Source organism: Mirounga angustirostris, unplaced genomic scaffold (assembly GCF_029215605.1).
Source record: "Mirounga angustirostris isolate CCGP_5_RB_7025 unplaced genomic scaffold, mMirAng1.0.hap1 SCAF_9, whole genome shotgun sequence".
Classification (NCBI taxonomy): Eukaryota; Metazoa; Chordata; class Mammalia; order Carnivora; family Phocidae; genus Mirounga; species Mirounga angustirostris.
In genome coordinates, this window is record NW_026991717.1 from 50,687,821 (window position 1) to 50,705,618 (window position 17,798).

The 17,798-nt window shown below is 35.9% G+C and overlaps 1 protein-coding gene across 2 annotated transcripts in view; it reads right to left on the reverse strand.

Moving 5' to 3' along the window:
* UNC13C (unc-13 homolog C) overlaps nucleotides 1-17,798 on the reverse strand; it is a 564,880-nt gene that overhangs the window by 425,142 nt on the left and 121,940 nt on the right. For both annotated transcript variants that reach the window (XM_064570458.1, XM_045900049.2), the window contains 2 exons: nucleotides 14,220-14,242; nucleotides 13,566-13,630 (listed from right to left, as the gene is read on the reverse strand). In XM_064570458.1, coding sequence (XP_064426528.1) covers nucleotides 13,566-13,630; nucleotides 14,220-14,242 — 88 coding nt within the window. The remainder of the gene's footprint in view (nucleotides 1-13,565; nucleotides 13,631-14,219; nucleotides 14,243-17,798) is intronic.

The window sequence follows — 17,798 nt, forward strand, 5'->3', positions numbered from 1 at the left end:
GAGACACAATAAAAGGGAAGAAGTTTGTCAATATCCGCTCTGTCTTCAAATGTCAATTTTTTTTTCTTTTTTTAAACGAGACAGTCCTGCTAGTTGTATTTACTGTGGCTTCCTCCAAGAGTCAATAGAACCAATTTCTGTTCTACTCAAGTTTCTCCTCACTGTTCAACTCAGAAGTGGACTCTTCACTCTATATCTTAAGGCCCCTCTCTTCCAGGTTCCTTTGTCTTTCTGGAGATGGGTTCTACTTTGCTTTCTTTCAGATAGGTTTTCAAGAGGCAAATAATCAAGTCTAATGAAATATGCCAGGCAGGAAACTGGTATAGGCGATTACTTTTTCAAGCTTGAAACTATGCATTTTCTCAGGCAGAAGCCCAAAGAAGTAGAGCTTCATAGATGGATGTATATTGCCTAATTAAATCTCTAAACAAGAGCATATATGAGCTACACGTGTTACAAGAGTGCTAATCATCCCAGAGAAACCTTCTCAGTGGCCATCTGGAGCAGCTAGAGTCCCCTAGATCCCCTCAGGTGGCAAACTAATCCTGGTTTGCTAAGGATTTTCCTAGTTTTAGTATGGAAGGTCCTGTGTCCTGTAAAACCCCTCAATCACAGGAAAACCTACCACTGGCCACCATGAGGAAAGCTTTTACTTTTTCTATAATGGATAATAAGACTGTTATTTTTATGTGTGCTAAGTACAAAAGATGAGGTGCTCTAAATGATCCTGTGAGCTAATTATGATTATAATCCATATTTCAAATGAGGTTAAGTGACTTGTCCAAGCTCTCCCAGCTAATAAATGATGGAGCCGACTTAAAACTAGGCCTTCTATTTCCAAATTCTGTATATTTGCCATTATAACACATTGTCTATCTTTTCCTCAAAGGTGATGCAGAATAGTCCCCTCTTTAGGTCCCACTGACCAAATGGAAGAAGTAAAGATATTATCTGCCCTCATTTAGTGTTTTATTTCTAATTTGTACCCTTTGAATTGTTTGCACCCAGTTGGCAAGGGGGGGATTTCAGAACTATTTCCCAAAGAAACAGCTCAACATCACATAGCTTTTTGTTTCTCCTTAAAAGTTAATTATACAACACAATGCAAATACACACACAGTAACCAGAATTTATTTTCCCTGATGTTCAAGGTCTTCCTGCTGAGTCTGAATTGCCGTATCAGGTTCTTTGTTCCCTTATGATAAGACTTCTCACAGGAACTCCACTGTCATTCCTGAATTCTCTGGCCCATCAGTTTCATGAATGCTAACCCAGTCTTTCATAAAATAGGTCTTAATCTAAACCCCAATTGTGATATTGTCCAAGTACTCTTCAGATTCTGCATAAACTGAAGGCACATAAATATATACACTGCAGAAGAGTTTTCACAGATCTCACCACACTGGACAAATCTGAGTCTCAGCTCAGACCCCGATAGGATACTCTGTTGTATGCCAATCCATGGTTTCATTCACTTTATAGCTTTGGTACTTCCCATGCTTGATAAAAAATAAATGTATCTTATTGCAAAACTTGGGGAATCTTCAAAAACATGAATTTCTGTAGTTGTCACTCTGACTCTGGAACAACTACTCAAGTATTGTTTCCTGAAGGGATCTTTATATGTAAAGATTATGTAGCAGATGGTGTCCTCTTAAGTGAGAAAATTTATATTCAGATTGTTCTTGGCAATGATGGCTTCTACCAGTCTCCTGCTTTGGCCTTTCTTACCTGCGACCTTAGAGTCTGAACATCAAGATAATGAGCAAGAGTTACAGTGATGTTTATCATTGTTGACAGAGTTACGGAGAAGTACTCAAAGCGAAACAGATGTTCGTTATGCCTGAGTGCACTTGCTTATGGAGACTAATGTCTACCTAAAAATTAAGTTTCTTGTACTTTTGGCAGATGACTTTGCTCTAATGAAAAGTATACTGTCTTTTGAAGAGAAATTCACAACTTCTTTCTTCTGTCATTATCCAGTGGTTATTGTTCAACCACTATGTTCCCAGAACACCTGAATCATTTTCACAAGATACAGGTATTCAAAATTAGATATATCATTCAAAAGATTAATATATTTAATACCTTCAGAAATTCAGTTTCAGCTTACTTGTCCAAATATACCTTCCATTGCTGTCCTTGATATGCTGACACATTATTCTCTGATATATTTTCTTGCCTGTGAAACTATTCAAGTTTTTATACTCCTTCTTGCTCTGCCTTTTCTTTTCCATATGCAAATATCAAAATTCTATCCAAACGTCAAAATTAAATTCAATGTCCTCTTCTCCATAAAGTCTGCCTTGGTAACTCCAAATCAGGAATATCTTCCTTTCTTAAATTTTCAGAGCACTTTATCCACTCTAGCAAGTAAATCGCCCTGTACTGTAGCTGAGATAATTGGGTAAATACCCAAAATGAGATTCTGATGCTTTTATAGCAATTGCTGTTTTTTTATTATTCCATATACAGAGGATGTCATATTATAAGTGGAGGTAAAGATATGAACTAACATTCTATATTCTTCAAATTATGAGAAATAGGTAATTTTGAAGAACATCTAATTGTAGGGACACAAGCTTACAGTTGATCATAAAAAATGGCCTTGGTTGTTTACTCCTCCCATGAAGAGTCAGGGTCTATGTCCCTCTTCCCTGAATATAGATTTATGACTTGCTTTGGGCAATAAAATGTAGCTAAAATGATGGTTGTCAGTTTCAGCCTTGGCTTCAAGTGGCCTTGCATGCTTCTACTTGTTTCCTTAGATTCTTGTCACCACCATACAAACCTGTACAACGAGTAGCACATAGTCCAATCTCCTGTTTCCCATACAATAGCCAGATGCCACAGACATGTGAGAAGTAGCCCCTATCCAGCTACCATACATGTGTAAGTGAATGCAGACAAGATCTGTAGAGTCATTGTTTTAAGCCACTGAATTTTAGGGTGGTTACAGTGATCATATTAGGATATAATATTAGTATAAGATGTAATAGAATCTTCAGATTGGAAGAAGCTTTAAACACTCAAGCATCTGATATTTAAATTTCCCTTTGCAACATTTCTAACAAGTCATCACACAAGCTATTTAAATAGCTCTAGAAATGGGGAACCTAGTTTTCACAAAGGCAGCTCTCACTTTGGAAACTTCTCCTCATACTAAGCAGAAGTTTGCCTACTATATTTTGCCCTGTGGGAAGCTCAGGACAATTTAATCCCTTTTCCACACCTACTCTCTTCAATATTTGAAGACCTCTAACCTACTCTCATGTGAACCTTCTCTTTTCCAGATTCAGCATCCCCGGTTCTCTGGCGGCTTTTCCTATGCTCTGATTTGAGATCCCTTTTCGGTCTGCGTGTCTGATCTGTCTACATCTGTTCAACTGTTATTCCCTGAACCAAGTACAGAGGTCATGAGAAGCAGCAGGGCTCTATCAGCAGCAGAGCTTCTTGCCCCTACTCCAGGCCTGGCACTCGGTGCACCCTAAGGTTGGTTTTCCTTGCCAGACCACCCACTATCGCCACAATCTTACTTGATCTGTCACCAGATGCGATGAATATTTCAACCTTTTCATGTGTTTACATTAAACATTTTCCTCTCTTCTACAGACTCTAAGAACACTCCAGCTCTTTTCTCCTCTCAGACACATGGTGTAATTATTGCACTCCAACCTTCCCTTTAAGCCTAGTTACTGCCCTGTTATTTGCTTTGCCCATTGCAATATAAGTGGAAGGGAGGTACATTACATCTATGTGTTAAATTTTAAGGGTTTGAGCCCTGTTTGCCGAATTCTAATTTCTCTGCAGCGCAATCATGAAAGCATGTGTTGGAGAAAACCTCTGCCAGCCTGGTACCCCAAACAACCATGAAGAGGAAAGTGCAGCCTCCTCCTCTGTATTTATACACATTAAAACTGTACCATGAGTGACAAACCTTTACTTGATTAATATGCAGAAATTTGGTAAATGTTACTGTATTATAACCTAGCTTATCCTGACTGGTACACCATTTATACCTCTTGTTAGATTCAGATTATTGTAGTATGCTAAGATCTTTTGGATATTAATTACATCATCTAACACACAAGTTATTTTGCCCAGCCTTATGTTACCCCCAAAGCCTACAATCAGATCCTTTATATTTCCATCTCATTCAATTAAAAATAATCTGCCTACAGGTGATTCCTGAAGCACTCCATAAGAGCCTCCCCAATGCAAAATTATTCACAAATTATACTTTGGGTCTAATCATTCAATCCATTATTAATTCATGTAGGTGATTTTTTTTTTTAAGGGTTATTCTGAAAATGCTTAGCAAATGCTTTTCTGTAATTTAGGTAGGAATACATCTACAATATTTAATTGATATACCTACTTAGAAATCTTATAAGGCATAATGAAACATTAAGTTGAAAATAGAATATTAAAAGAAAAAACTAAACCAGAAATAAGCATAATATATTTGCAAATTAATTGATTTGGCCTAATAGTGAAGCAGCCAAGCTCTGGAGTCAGGTAGACCCAGTTCAGACCTCGGCTCTGACACTTAGCCACTGTTTGACTTTGGCCATATTTAATGTCTCTAAGTCTCATTTATGTTACCTGAACAATGGAATGGTTTTAACATTTACCTCAAAATGCTGTGATGAGGATCAAAGGAGGTAATGTCCAAATAATGCTTGGATGTGGGCCTGTTATATTCTAACTTTCAAAAGGTATTAGTTTTTATGTCTTTATAATTATAAATTTGAGATAGTATCCCATTTTTAAAATAACATTGAAAATGTTTCTTTTTATTCTATACTTCATACTGTTCCTAAATGCTAAGGAAGACAAAGTCTATAAAAAAATTGTGGCACGGTTCTGACAGCAAGTTGTTCTGTGTTTAAGAATTACGGATTAAACAAACCTATTTTTTTTTTTTTTTTTAGAGGGGCCACACACATAAGTGGGTGGGGTTCGGGGGAGGTTGGAGCAGAGGGAGGGAGAGAGAGAATCTTATGCAGGCTTCACACCCAATGCAAACCGGTCACAAGCCTCAATCTCATGACCCTGAGACCATGACCTGAGCTAAAATCAAGAGCCACCCAGGTGTCCCTAAAACCTATTACTTTCAGTAAAATTACAAGGTTATGGAAAAATACTATTTTGCTGGCAGTGATTATTTTATTGTTCTATTGTACTATAGTCTGCCTATGAGAGGAAACATTTACCTTTATGGAATATGGTATTCATTTATCAAAAGATACTTAAAAACAGACTTGATATATGCTTTATTGGGAAAAACAATAATCAAGTTCAATGCTCCTCTTTTCCTAAGATGTTTTATGTATGTTAGATGTACTCAAGGGCCATATCAATTACATTTTGGAAAGAACCAGCAGGCTTAGGAACCATGATACTCATAATTGCCATCTTATTTAATAGGGTTATTTTCAATATTTTTTTTTACTAAAACTGGTGATGACACAAGTAATCTGACTTTTCTAACATAAGTGATTATTCTGCTCAGTGTAACATATTTTCCATAGTTACTGAACTGGCATTATTTTAAAAGACTGACTACTTGAATATTTTCTTTATAAAGTGATTTTAATTTGCTACTCCTCAAACATATCAACTATCTGGAAAGCCTTAGAGGATTAAACTCGATTCGGTATGGTGATTCTATATGGTATCCTGAAAGATTCATTGATTTCCTAATAAATTTAAGCCAAGTCAGACTTAGACGTCGTAATTAAAGATGTTTTAAAAAACAGGAAGTAACTTGCATATGTTCAATAAGCAAACTGAACACAGAGAAGGCTTTAGAAAAATGTGCTTCTATAAAACCTTTCCCCTCCCCCCCCCCCCCCAACAAATATGCTCTCCTCATGTATCTTAACTAGGAAGCTTATTTTTCTGAGACTGGATTGTCCTCAGTAGCTGCTAGATTCATTACATGGGTCCTCCCATGATGTTCAGAACCCAAAGAAATTATGATAAGCACTAGCTTGTGAGATGGGTTTTTTTGTTTTGTTTTGTTTTTCTTTTGAGATGGGGCCCAGAGCAGTGAAAGAAAACTTGAGTAAGCATCGTGAAGGTGAGAAGATAGAAGTAGCACCACACTTAAGCTTATGCTGGTTGCCTTACTTTTCAAATGGAGAAAACATGTGGCCTCAGGGGCTGGGTGTAGGATACAACTTCTATCACTAAAACTGAGGTGACCTCAAATACTAATCTTTGGAAAACATGATTTGGGATTCCTTTAAAGTATGTCTCAAGTACTATGAAGTGGAGGTAGTGATTTCAGAAACTAAGGGAAGGCAGACTCCTTGTTGGGTGTAGTTTCAACTGGCTGTCACTTAAAGATTAAAGGAAAAGCAAGCCCCTTCTGAGGAGCCAACCAGCACCGTGCACAATTAAGGAAGGCTCCAGTGCAAGGAACTAGCTAAAGGGAAGTTGTCAGAGTTGATGGTGGCTGCGGTTTCCTTCCCTGAAATGAAGACATTATCTGTATCTTGGGTTGATACAGAAGAGGGATCTTATACATTCTCTGAATCTAAAACACAAACCTATCTCTAAGAATAAAAGAGTGGCCTTTATACAATGAGTAAAATTTGGGCTTGCCCTTGCCTACAACCCAGGATGATCCTGAAGATTTTATCCTTAAGTATTAATGAAATTAAAAAAAAATGGATTTGGAAGAATTTTCTATGGCCAGCCATCTAAGCACAGAAAAAAGCTTCTATGATGGTAGAAATTAGGTTTCTTGTGGATGTATAAAGCTGGAAGAACCTGTTCAACAGTATCATTGGGGATTAGAGCTGGGGGGATGGTCTTATACAATATCCCTGGGTTGACAGTGGGTAATACTCACATATCTCTTCTGTGTTTGTTGTCTATTACTGAGTAAGAAAGAACGTTAAGCTACAAACTGAGGCCTGAATAGGAGATGATGAAAAGGTGTCAATCTCTAACATTGTCAACTGTAAGCTATTAGTTGCTTGAGCTTAACAGCTTCATTTTCTTAGTCCTTTGACTGAGTACTTACTGAGTACTATAAGTTTTTTTGTCACTGTGTTGAAAAACAATATGCCTAAAGGAAATGGTTTATAATCCACTCCACAAACAGTTTATAAGGCTGATTTAGATGGTAGTGACTTTGATCTTACTTCCATAGATCCCATGCCAAGATATATTTTCCATGGTTCCTGAAGGGGTCATGGTTGTGGTCCTGGGGTCTTTAGGTCCACACATCGAAGGAATTCAACCTCACAGCAAGCCTCTGTGACTAGTATCAAGATACACTCCAACGACCCCATGATTTTCTAAATAAAGAAGTTATCAAGTGCTTCCTGAGTAATTTCCAAGAAAGCCTTGGAGCATTCAGCTGACCCTGAATTAGAGAACTGATTGCCAGTAGCAAGCCAAAATTAGGTAAGCTTTTTTTTTTTTTTTTTTTTTTTTTTTTGGCAGGTAGTGAGGGGAGAGGAGGCATGGGAAGCTAATGGCAGCTTAGCAACTAGTTCTTAATACATGGGTTTTAGAAAGTTGGTGACCTTTTTGCTGTCAGCTTTCCCAGTTAAGAGGTTCTTTGCCTAGGCCAACCTTGGTCTATAGGATATAATGTGTCTGCCCAGTAGGAGGACTGCAGGCAGAGTGCTGGAGACTAGCGGGCCTGGTACTATGGAGAGTCTACAGTAGGGTCGGGACTTCCCCTAGCTTTGCATGAGATTCTTTTCTGGCTGATCTAACTACCCTGTGGCATGACTGCATCTGACATTCGCTAAGAGATGCCAGGTTTTATTCAATCTTTAATGGATTAAACAAGACAACTCCCTTTATTACTTTTACAAAGAGCAAGGTGACAAGGATCATCCAATTATTAATTATAAAAGGTCTCCTTTTTGGAGTAATAATGGAACTGATTAAAGAAAATCTTTAATACAGTGTGAATTTATATCTAGGGTGTTCTAAGGTGCTCAGGTTTTCAGATGGGAGAATAAAAGGGCAAAATTTATATCTAAGCATAATTAGAGTAATATTTTTATGGATTCATTCTACCCAAACTTCACAAGTTTCTCCCAAGTAGAGAAACAGGGATTCGAGATCAAAAGCAAAGTGGCCTTTGATCAACTGGGGTTAAATCTAGTGGGAGAAAAGTCCCTTGATTTTTTTTTTCTTGTAGGGATTTAGCAACACTGAATTTGGGGGGAGGGGTGGGACCAGCTGTTTTTAATACTCCCAGTACTTCTCATGTATGTCTTATCATGAATCCATGATTGCTTCAGGTTTTTTTTTCCCTAAAATGCAGTAGACCTGAATCTTTTAAGAAATAATTCTAACTCATCTAAGAGACTGCCAAATCCAAAGCAAGATTAATTTATAAGTGAGGTCTTCATATGGGCAAGGCACTCTCATAAGCTTTATGGAGGAAAATCTAAGTGAAAAAGACCAACTCTAGGCCTTTAAAGAGTTTAAAATCAGGTTGGAAGATTAAATTTTTGTTAATTTAAGCAACTTAAATTCATATGTACCATAGGATTGACACAAATGGGAACAGAAAAGGGAGATAATCCCTTACAAAAAGAAATAGAAATCAAGAAGAAACAGAAATCAAGATATTCAAAGCCATATAGAAAGATCGATACTTTACATTGCAGAAATGAGGAACCATTAAACACATTTAAGTAGAAATGACTGTGCTTTAAGGAGATTAATCTTTAACAGTGTATAGATTGAGCTTAATGTGGAGAAATTAACGAAGGCAGATCAGTTTGCATTCACCTAGGTAAAAGGTATTGAGGATTAAAACTAGATTAATGGCAATATGAATAAAAATAAGTTGAAAAATTATGGGTATGGTGATTTGAATTGCAATCCAATAATGAGTTAGGAATGCAGAGCTGTCTGCATCTGTTAGCTCTTATATTAATAAACTCTAATCTGAATTCATTTTTCCCAAATCTATAGTGAACTCCTTCTATACTGAATCCCTTGAAGGGAAAGGAACTTGTACATAAAAAACAACTAACTGAAAAGTACAAGAAAGACAAAGGCTTCCATTTCTCTCCAAAGAGTAACCTGTCACTGTGACTAAAGCAAACTTACATGGGGGCTGTCATTTTCTTAATACTTGGCACCCTTGGTTCAGAGCATGCAGATATATTTGTATGGCATGAACCACTGACCCAAGGAAGAGATTATAGAAGTGGAAACAGCCATTGTCTAGACTTAGGAGAATTTCTGGGCCTTTTCTTGAAAGTAGGGAAGTTAAATGAGGGGATAAGGGAGAATCTCATTTATAGACTAGGTAGGAAGAAATGAAAAAAATTTTTCAGCTACCCAAGAGGAGATTGCTATGAGAAAAGAGGAGTTAAGAGCCTCTGGAGAGTAAGAACAACCTTAGCTGCCATCTTAAATGATTTTAGGCATTGACCAAACATGAAGGTCAAAACCAGGAGTGGGACATAGGGCATGAGGACGGTATATAACCTTTTCAACTTTAGAGAGAAATACAAAAGCAATGTCAGAAGCAAGAGAAGAAGTATATTAAACCACCTATATCCACATATTGTATAACCTAACTCAGGTTTTTAACAGTAACCAAAAATTACTATTTTAATCAAGGTAAATTTAAAAGCAAAGGAATTATTCAGAACTTTGGCTGATAATTGTTTGTTCACATTCATCACATTATTCATTCATGGAAATAATCAAACTACCTTGAAAATTTCAGCAAAATTTTTTATATATGTATATATATACACATATGCATATACAAATACAGTTTTTTTGGGGGGTTTTTTTTGCACTCACAATTGTACCTATTTGAGAGTGAGGTCAAAATGGAAGCTTCTCTTTTTCTATTTGGCAATCTCTTAGTGTCCTGCCCTTCAATAATCTCTTTTTCTCACCTCTCTCAACATCACCCATTTCCTGCCAAAGTTCAATAATCCTAGTAGTGGTTGCAAAGTCACCCCCAGATTCCTGGGATTAGGAAAGCAGCTATAGCCTGGTTCAGAACCAAAGCAGGAAATAAACACACAGGGTTGATGAACTTAGTTCCAAGAGAGTTATCCTGAAGAGAACTTGGAAAACTAGAGAAGAAATGGAACAAAGATGATCAGAATCTCCTCTCCCCAACTATCTTCTCCTTATTCTCACCATGGTTTTGTGGACTTCCCTGAATTCTAGGTGCAGACAAGGCTAGTACCTTAAAATTAGAAAGACACTATATAAAAGCCTTGTAATGTTCCTCATCATGCAGCCAATGGAACTCTGACTATAAATGTCCAGTGAAGGGTGAACTTAAGTTATATACAATCAAAGAACCAAAGGAATGCCATTCTAATTTTAAAAAGTGATTCATATTTGGAGAATGTACTTGTGTGACTTCATTCACTATCATTTATTAAGGTAGTTTCATCAAACTGACTTATCAGAGGCTGGGTAGCCACAGGCATGTGTCATTCAAAACCCCTCAGAGTAAATCTTCTGAGAAAAATGTAGTTGGATGACAGCCTTCAGCCACCACACTTCCAGAATCCACTGCAGCATTCATCCAAAGGCCATACTCATCAAGCCGATCCAAACCAATGACTGAACATGGTGGAGGTAATAGAGCTGGCCACATATGCACAATGTGGGACCCTTCTAACAGTAAACCTTTTATCTAGGACTTGTTATTAGTCTGGCACTTTCCTGTAGCCTCATTGGTGTCAGTTTAAGGCTTTTTATGCCCAATTCTCCTTCCTTCCCCCTCTCCACTCACAGATGTCAGACCTATATTATGGTCCAGAGGTTTCTCTCATCTACTTCTGCTGTCTCTCCACTTATCTCAGATGTTTCCCCCCCAAAAGCTCTTGTACTTCTAATATCTTGCTGTGTGCTTCTGGTAGGACCCTTAGCTTACAAATATGAGAAAAGTTACCAAATTCCTGTAAAACAACTGGGAGAAGTACAATGTTAAACACTAATGCTATCACTGAAACATGCATTTTTCCAGCTTTTTCTCTTCCTCTCTTCTGATCTTTTTTCTCTCGCCCAATTCCTTTTCCAGAGCCTGCCTGATTTTTTTTTAATTTTGATAAATGGGAAAAAGAAAAGTTTGCCATGTCTTTTCTAGCAACACTTAACAAGAGATGTGCAGAGAGATGAATCAGAGCAGCACTGTTAACTCCATTATCCGGTTTCAGTGTGTATAGATTATTCCTTCATTGACACTTGAGAAGGGGGAGGAAAGGATCGATGTGGTCTGGCTCTAAACTGGTTAGGAATGTTGAAAGTAGAGAGAGAGAGAGAGAGGGATAGAGAATCGTCATGAAGCGGTGGTTCCATTCTGAAAGTCTGCTCCAGTCTGCTTTCCAGGACAATAGAAGTTGTAATATTTAGAAGATTTATAGTAATGTTTCATTCTATAAAAATATACTTTAAAATATTTGTAGAAAAAGTAAAATAAGTATATCTGGCTGAAAGAGGTTGTGATTGAAGGCTAAATATAAATGTATCCTTCAGGTTCTTCAAGAGGAAGTAAGCATTCAGATAATGGCAAATTCTCTTGATGACTGAAAATTATCACCCCTTTCCCTTACCATCATAATGTTAAAATCTCTTGGCAAGTCTTCGAAAAAGAAGTTTCTGAAAAAGTGAAATGGAAGGGATCTGTTCAAAATGCAAAGATAGATAATCTGTTTTAGCTAACCATTTACACAGCTTGCACTTAAAACATGGGTATAGATTAACTCTGCTGCTTTGACATCGATAAAACTTCATGTTTAGATATGAGTTAGGAAAGCAAGATGTTATTAAGTACTGGATGCCACAGGGAGGATTTGCAGGAACTCTGAGACCATAAACTCAGATAAGTCTTCAAGATCATGACATACATGTTTTCATAATCAAATTGGAATTCAACCTAATTATTTTCTAAGAAACTTCCATTTTGTCAAGTTTCATTTCTAGTAAACTTAAAGACACGTGTGTAGGGGGTAGGGGAGAGAGAGTAATCCTTTAAATTTTCTATGAATAATCCATAGTGATCTTTTATCACAGCTAGTTTTCTTAATACATTTAAACTACTGTGCCATTGTAATAGGGATGTGAGTAGTTCTTCACATATTTAAGAACATTGAAGAGTTTACAGACATAAATGTAATGAAGATATGACTTGTTATTTGACAAAAATCAAACCTTTATTTGAAAAATATCAAACGAAAGACGGTCTATGTTATTTTCCAGGAGCTCCATATTTAAAATTTGAAATTTTACGTGTTTAACTTAAAGTAACATGTGAATGTATCTAACAGAAGATTTTCAGAGAGAGTACTATAAACATAAATGTAAGACTATGTCTTTGCCTATAAAACCCTAATACACAAATTTAAATGTTGCTTCTCTTTATATTGTACACACGTGTTCAAATGTCAACACTTATAAAACTAATCTATCTTTCTATAGGTCTAATCTGTGCATAAACTATGGTTGACAATTTCACTTTAAAAATCTATTACATTTGCTATAGTATCATTTGCAATACTGGCACCTAGAAATATTCTTGAAAATCCAATAACAGAAGACTAATAAATATTCTATAAATGTCTTGAAATATTTGCATCACTTAGAAATAATGAAGTGGAAAGTTTTCCATGTTGTTAAACGACAAAGAGAAACAGAAAAAACCCAAAGCTGGAGATGCAGGATAGCCTACTGAATAAGGTCACAGACTCTAGAACCAGACTAGTTGGGTTTGGATGCTGATTTGGCCACTTATTAGCTGTGTGGAGAGAAAGGTTTTTTTAATAAACTGTTTCATACAACAGCTCCCTAATTTGTAAAATGAAGGTCAAATTAGTACTTACCTCACAGGGCCATTTTAAGGATCAGATCAGTCATTATATAAGAAACAACTGTAACAATACTCGCTACAATATCATTACTAAATCAGTGCTTATCTGTTTCTAGAATGGCCTAGTGTATGGCAAAGATACACAATAGAAAACTACTTATTCTATAGGAACATAGACCTGTATTCAAGCAACAAAAAATGATACCAATGTTTAACTGTGGGCATTAAATGAGATCCTTTGCTTTTTGAGTATTTTACATGCAAAATATACTTCATACATTATTTCATGATTAAATTTTAAATACTTTCATCCACCCATTAAATAACAATGAAGTTTACATTCATTGACTTATTGACATAGAAAGACATTCATGCACATTTCATTAATTGCAAATAAGCAGATCAAAAGATAGTATTGTGTTAATTTAACTCATTTATGTAAAATTATGTGATTTGTGCAAAGAATGATAATCTTAATAACTAATCCACTTAGGCGATTTTGACTTTGTTCTTTGTATATAGACACATGTAAGCATAATTATATATATGCACACACAACTATATATTATTTTAAAAAAAACTCTAAAAGCTACTTTGTGAAAAAAGAAAGCAACAGTAAGGCTAGTTAATTATACCATCATGCAGCATCCTGCATTCCAACTGCATATGGTGAGAGCACAGCCAAGTACCACTGATGAATGGAATGAATTAAAAAGATTATGAATGTACTCACCCACCAATCACCTGGAGTCCAGAGAATCTGGAAGCATCCAAATCACGGCCACTTACTATTCGAGCCTTAAATCAAAAACAAGAAAAAAAAGAAAAGAAAAACAAACAAGTCTTTAGCATACCATAGCTGCATATACATGAATTTGGGACACAAGTCAACTGCGCTACACATGTAATACCTAGTATGACAGATGCTAAGCAGGGTCAGCTCCAAGTCAAAGCTACTATGTTTTTGTGAGGGGGGGTTTTGAAATTAGCTGTCAGCATTTAAATAAAAGCACTGGCACAGTCCAGGAAAATATATCCTATTCCCCAATATGATTTGCCCTTAAAACTTGCTAGGTGTAGTGAACACCATGAATCAGTCAGGGAGATCATGATTAGCCAGACTTCAGAACAGATGCTGAGTTTGACCGCAGCAGACCCCTAGGTTGGCAAGTGTAAGCTAAAGTAAGCGCAGCTGGCAAGGTGTACCCTCTTCTTAAATGCAGCATATTGGGGGCACACTTAAAGGACAACCAAAGAATGGGAAGCTGGGATAACATGCACATTTCACAACTAAAGCAGAGGAACCAAAACAGGTCTAATATGTCACAAACAAACATGTACAAAAGACAAGGTCCCTCAGGAGAGAAGAAAAAGTATGATTTAAAACCTTTTCATCCACAGAACTGCTATCTGAAAGAGAATCAGGAAAAGAAGGAATAAATGTTAGAAGGAGTACTTTACGAAATCACTTAAACATATACATGAACAAAGCGTTATTTTACGTTACTTAAAATCGTAAGTAAACAGAATTTCAAGGCTGAACCCCAAGGGAAGAGGGATAGTTGGTCCTCATCATTTAAAGAGCTGGAAAATGTGCCAGAATGCTTGAAAAGTATCAAAGGGTGATTATAGGGTTTAATGAAAGACAATGTGTCATATAAAGAAAAGAATACAATTGAAGAATCTGAAGTCCGAAGCCCCAGCTGGGGCTCTGCCACTTACTAAGCACATGGGGCAAACTACCAAACTCTCTGGAGTCTGGAATCTAGACCCAACTCTGCAAAAAGGTCATAGATATTTTGCTTATTGGCCTCCAAACATTTTTCAGAGACTCAATTGAGATGAATATATGTCCAAGTAAACCCCAGGTGACTACATAAATTAAGCATGTTTATTAAGCATGGATTATTTATGGCTTGTCATAGAAACTCAAGAGCTAAAAGATTAATCAAATATACTCCACTTTGCAAAAAAAAAAAAAAAAAAAAAAAAAAAAACTGATACCTGAAAGCACTTCAATGACTTAAGATCACAAAGCTAGTGAATGGCAGAAGTGGGACACAAATCTAGGGCCCCTGAACCCTATCTGCTGCCCTTTAGATCCCATGTTCCAGGTAAGTTGAACAAAACAGAGAGGGGTCCACAGTTCTCCAGCCCAATTTAAGATACACCACAGAGTAAGCATTTCTCAGTTGCAACTGCTCTTGGACCCAAGATGAACAATGGTGAATGATGGACAAATTTTTGTTTTTAAACTCAAGTCTGAATCTGCCATCGTCCTCATGGCATGGTCCATTTCTACCTTACATAGTAGTATTGCTCTTAAACTTATTAGTTCAGTTTTGCTTATTAGTAGAAAGCTGGAGGAACTTCTCTCTGAATAGAAGTTGGCAGAAAGCTAGAGCTAAAATGACCCTGGGGTTCAGAGAGTCAAAACCTTTCATTTTTATGGATGAGCCCCGGCAATATAAAGATTTATGTAGGTCATGTAGCTCAATGACAACTTGTATTGATAAAAATATGAAATGTATTTGTTTTCTTGACTCATTAAGTATGGCTTTATTAATTACTTGGCAATATTTTTTACTCTATTTTAGATATTTCACAGTATCTCAGAGTTAAGTCTTTGAATATAAAACTAGAAAAAAAGCACAAATAAAAAAAGATCTTATTTATGGCCATAAAAAAATTTAAGATACTTCATACAATATAGAAAATTAAGCATTAAATAAGAATAATATATCCATGAAAACTGTCACAAGCATAATTTAAAATCATAGATTAACTAATTTAATACGAGCTATCAACTGATCGGACAATATGCATCTGCATTTCAATAGGTACCAAAAAGCTATTCGATAAAATTTCAAAACAAAACCCTCTAAATAATTTTTTAAACATTTAAAATCAATTGGAATGAATCTTGAGCTTATTATGTTTAAAAACATGTCACTTCCAGAGACCTAAATCTAAGTGTGAGGTATTAGGGCATTCCCATTATTCCAAGCAAAACAAAAATGTCCACAATCATCATGTTAACGTATTTCTTGAAATTCTGATCAATACATTAAAGCAGGCCAATTAAAGCAAAAATAAACAACATAAATGTTAGAAGGCAGAAGACAAAGTTGTATTTTCATTTTAAACCCAAAAGGCAAGTCACCTGGAAAACTGTGAGGGTTAATAAAATAAGTAGCAAAGTGAACATAAAATAATAAGAAGAGTTATTTCCTACAACCTTGCAATAACTGGAAAAACAATGACATGAAATCTGATTTCAAACATCCATTACTTTGACATTGTCTCCTATTAATAACTGGATTCTAATATCCACCATTCCAGTGAGTAAATGTAATCTTAACAAAGTCAATTATTTTTCAAATGCTAAATCTAATACACTTCAACTTTTTCATTCATTATTCAATGTTTCATTCATTCCTCCACTGAAACATATTTTTATCAATTACCAACAAGTCTTTTGTTCACTCCTACTCCTTTCTTGTCCACCTGCTATCCTGTCCTCCTTGAAACCTTTCTAAATACAGTTAAAATCATACCACTTTCCTGTTTAAAACCCACCAATGCTACCCCGTACCCACATGAGAGAAAACAGATCTATATCTACTGCAGGCTCATGAGCCCTCATTCACATCCTACACTTTGGTCAAATTAAGTTCTTGCCATTTCACCTTCATGGCATGCTCTTTGAAATCAGTGTGCTTTTACATTTTCAGTTTCCTTTTCTTAAAACAAGTGCTACCCTTCTTCATCTAGCTGTCTGTCAGCCTCTAAAACTCAGTGAAAGCATAACCCTCTCTCCTGGAAACTTGTAACAGCTCAGGGAGTCATGGCTTGTGTGCATGAGCACTGCACACTGCATTCCTCCTGGCTAATCTTCATCTTTTGTCAGTTTCTTCATCTGCTGTCCTCCTAGATAAAAGTGCGTTTAATCTCCTCTAATTTCTACTACATTTCTGAAATATAGTAGATGACCAGTAAATGTTTATTCAACATTGAGTGGACAACCTTAAATAAGCTACAACACTTTATGGAACTATCTAAAAATCCAAATAAAATTTATTTCATCTTCCTGTGTAGGGAAGATAAATTATTTTATAACACATTTATAGATTTAGTAGTTAAAATCCTAATCACAAGTTGTTGTAGGGTTAAGAATATTTCAAGTATAACTGGATTAATAAGTCAAAACATCGATGACCTTTTAAAAGAAGAATTATGAGGAAAGTCTGTAAGGATTTTAAAAATCTATAGTAACCAAATATTACTGTCCCAGCAAAATAGATTGAAAGATAAGTTCAACAAAATTAGCCAAGTAACAAACCCTTGTACTTAAGAATTCAACAAATAAGGAAGGATGGATTGTTATTAAAGACAAAGAGACACACTGGTCAATAAATGATGCTTAGAACATAGGTCAAGTATCTGTAATACTTATTTATATCCTCATCTCGCACATAGCCCATGAAGTTGCAGATGTATTAATTAAATATAAAGTGAGAGAAAATGAGTAAAAATAGAAAGGAGGAATATTTATTAACTCTATGGAGTAAGATACATTTACAGTTTAGAGGTAAAGTTCATTAAGTCTGTTATGCCCACTTAGTACTTTTGTATATAAGAACAAAGAAAATGAAACATATTTGCTAAAAACATGTATGTTGGTATGTTCGGTATATAAAGAACTCTTACAGGTCTCTCAAAAAATGGCCCCCAAAATTGGTTAGGAATGTGACCAGATAATTCACAAATTAGAATGCAACAATAGTAAATAAGCATGAAAAATGATATAATTTATTAAAACTGCCTCTTCAGATTATAAAATTAGCAAAAATCCTATTTTAATGATACTAAAAATAATACTGAAGGCTGTTAAAGAGATCATTAATCAGACACTCCGATGCATGGTTGATGGCAGTGAAAACAGTAATAAAATTTTTAGAAAATT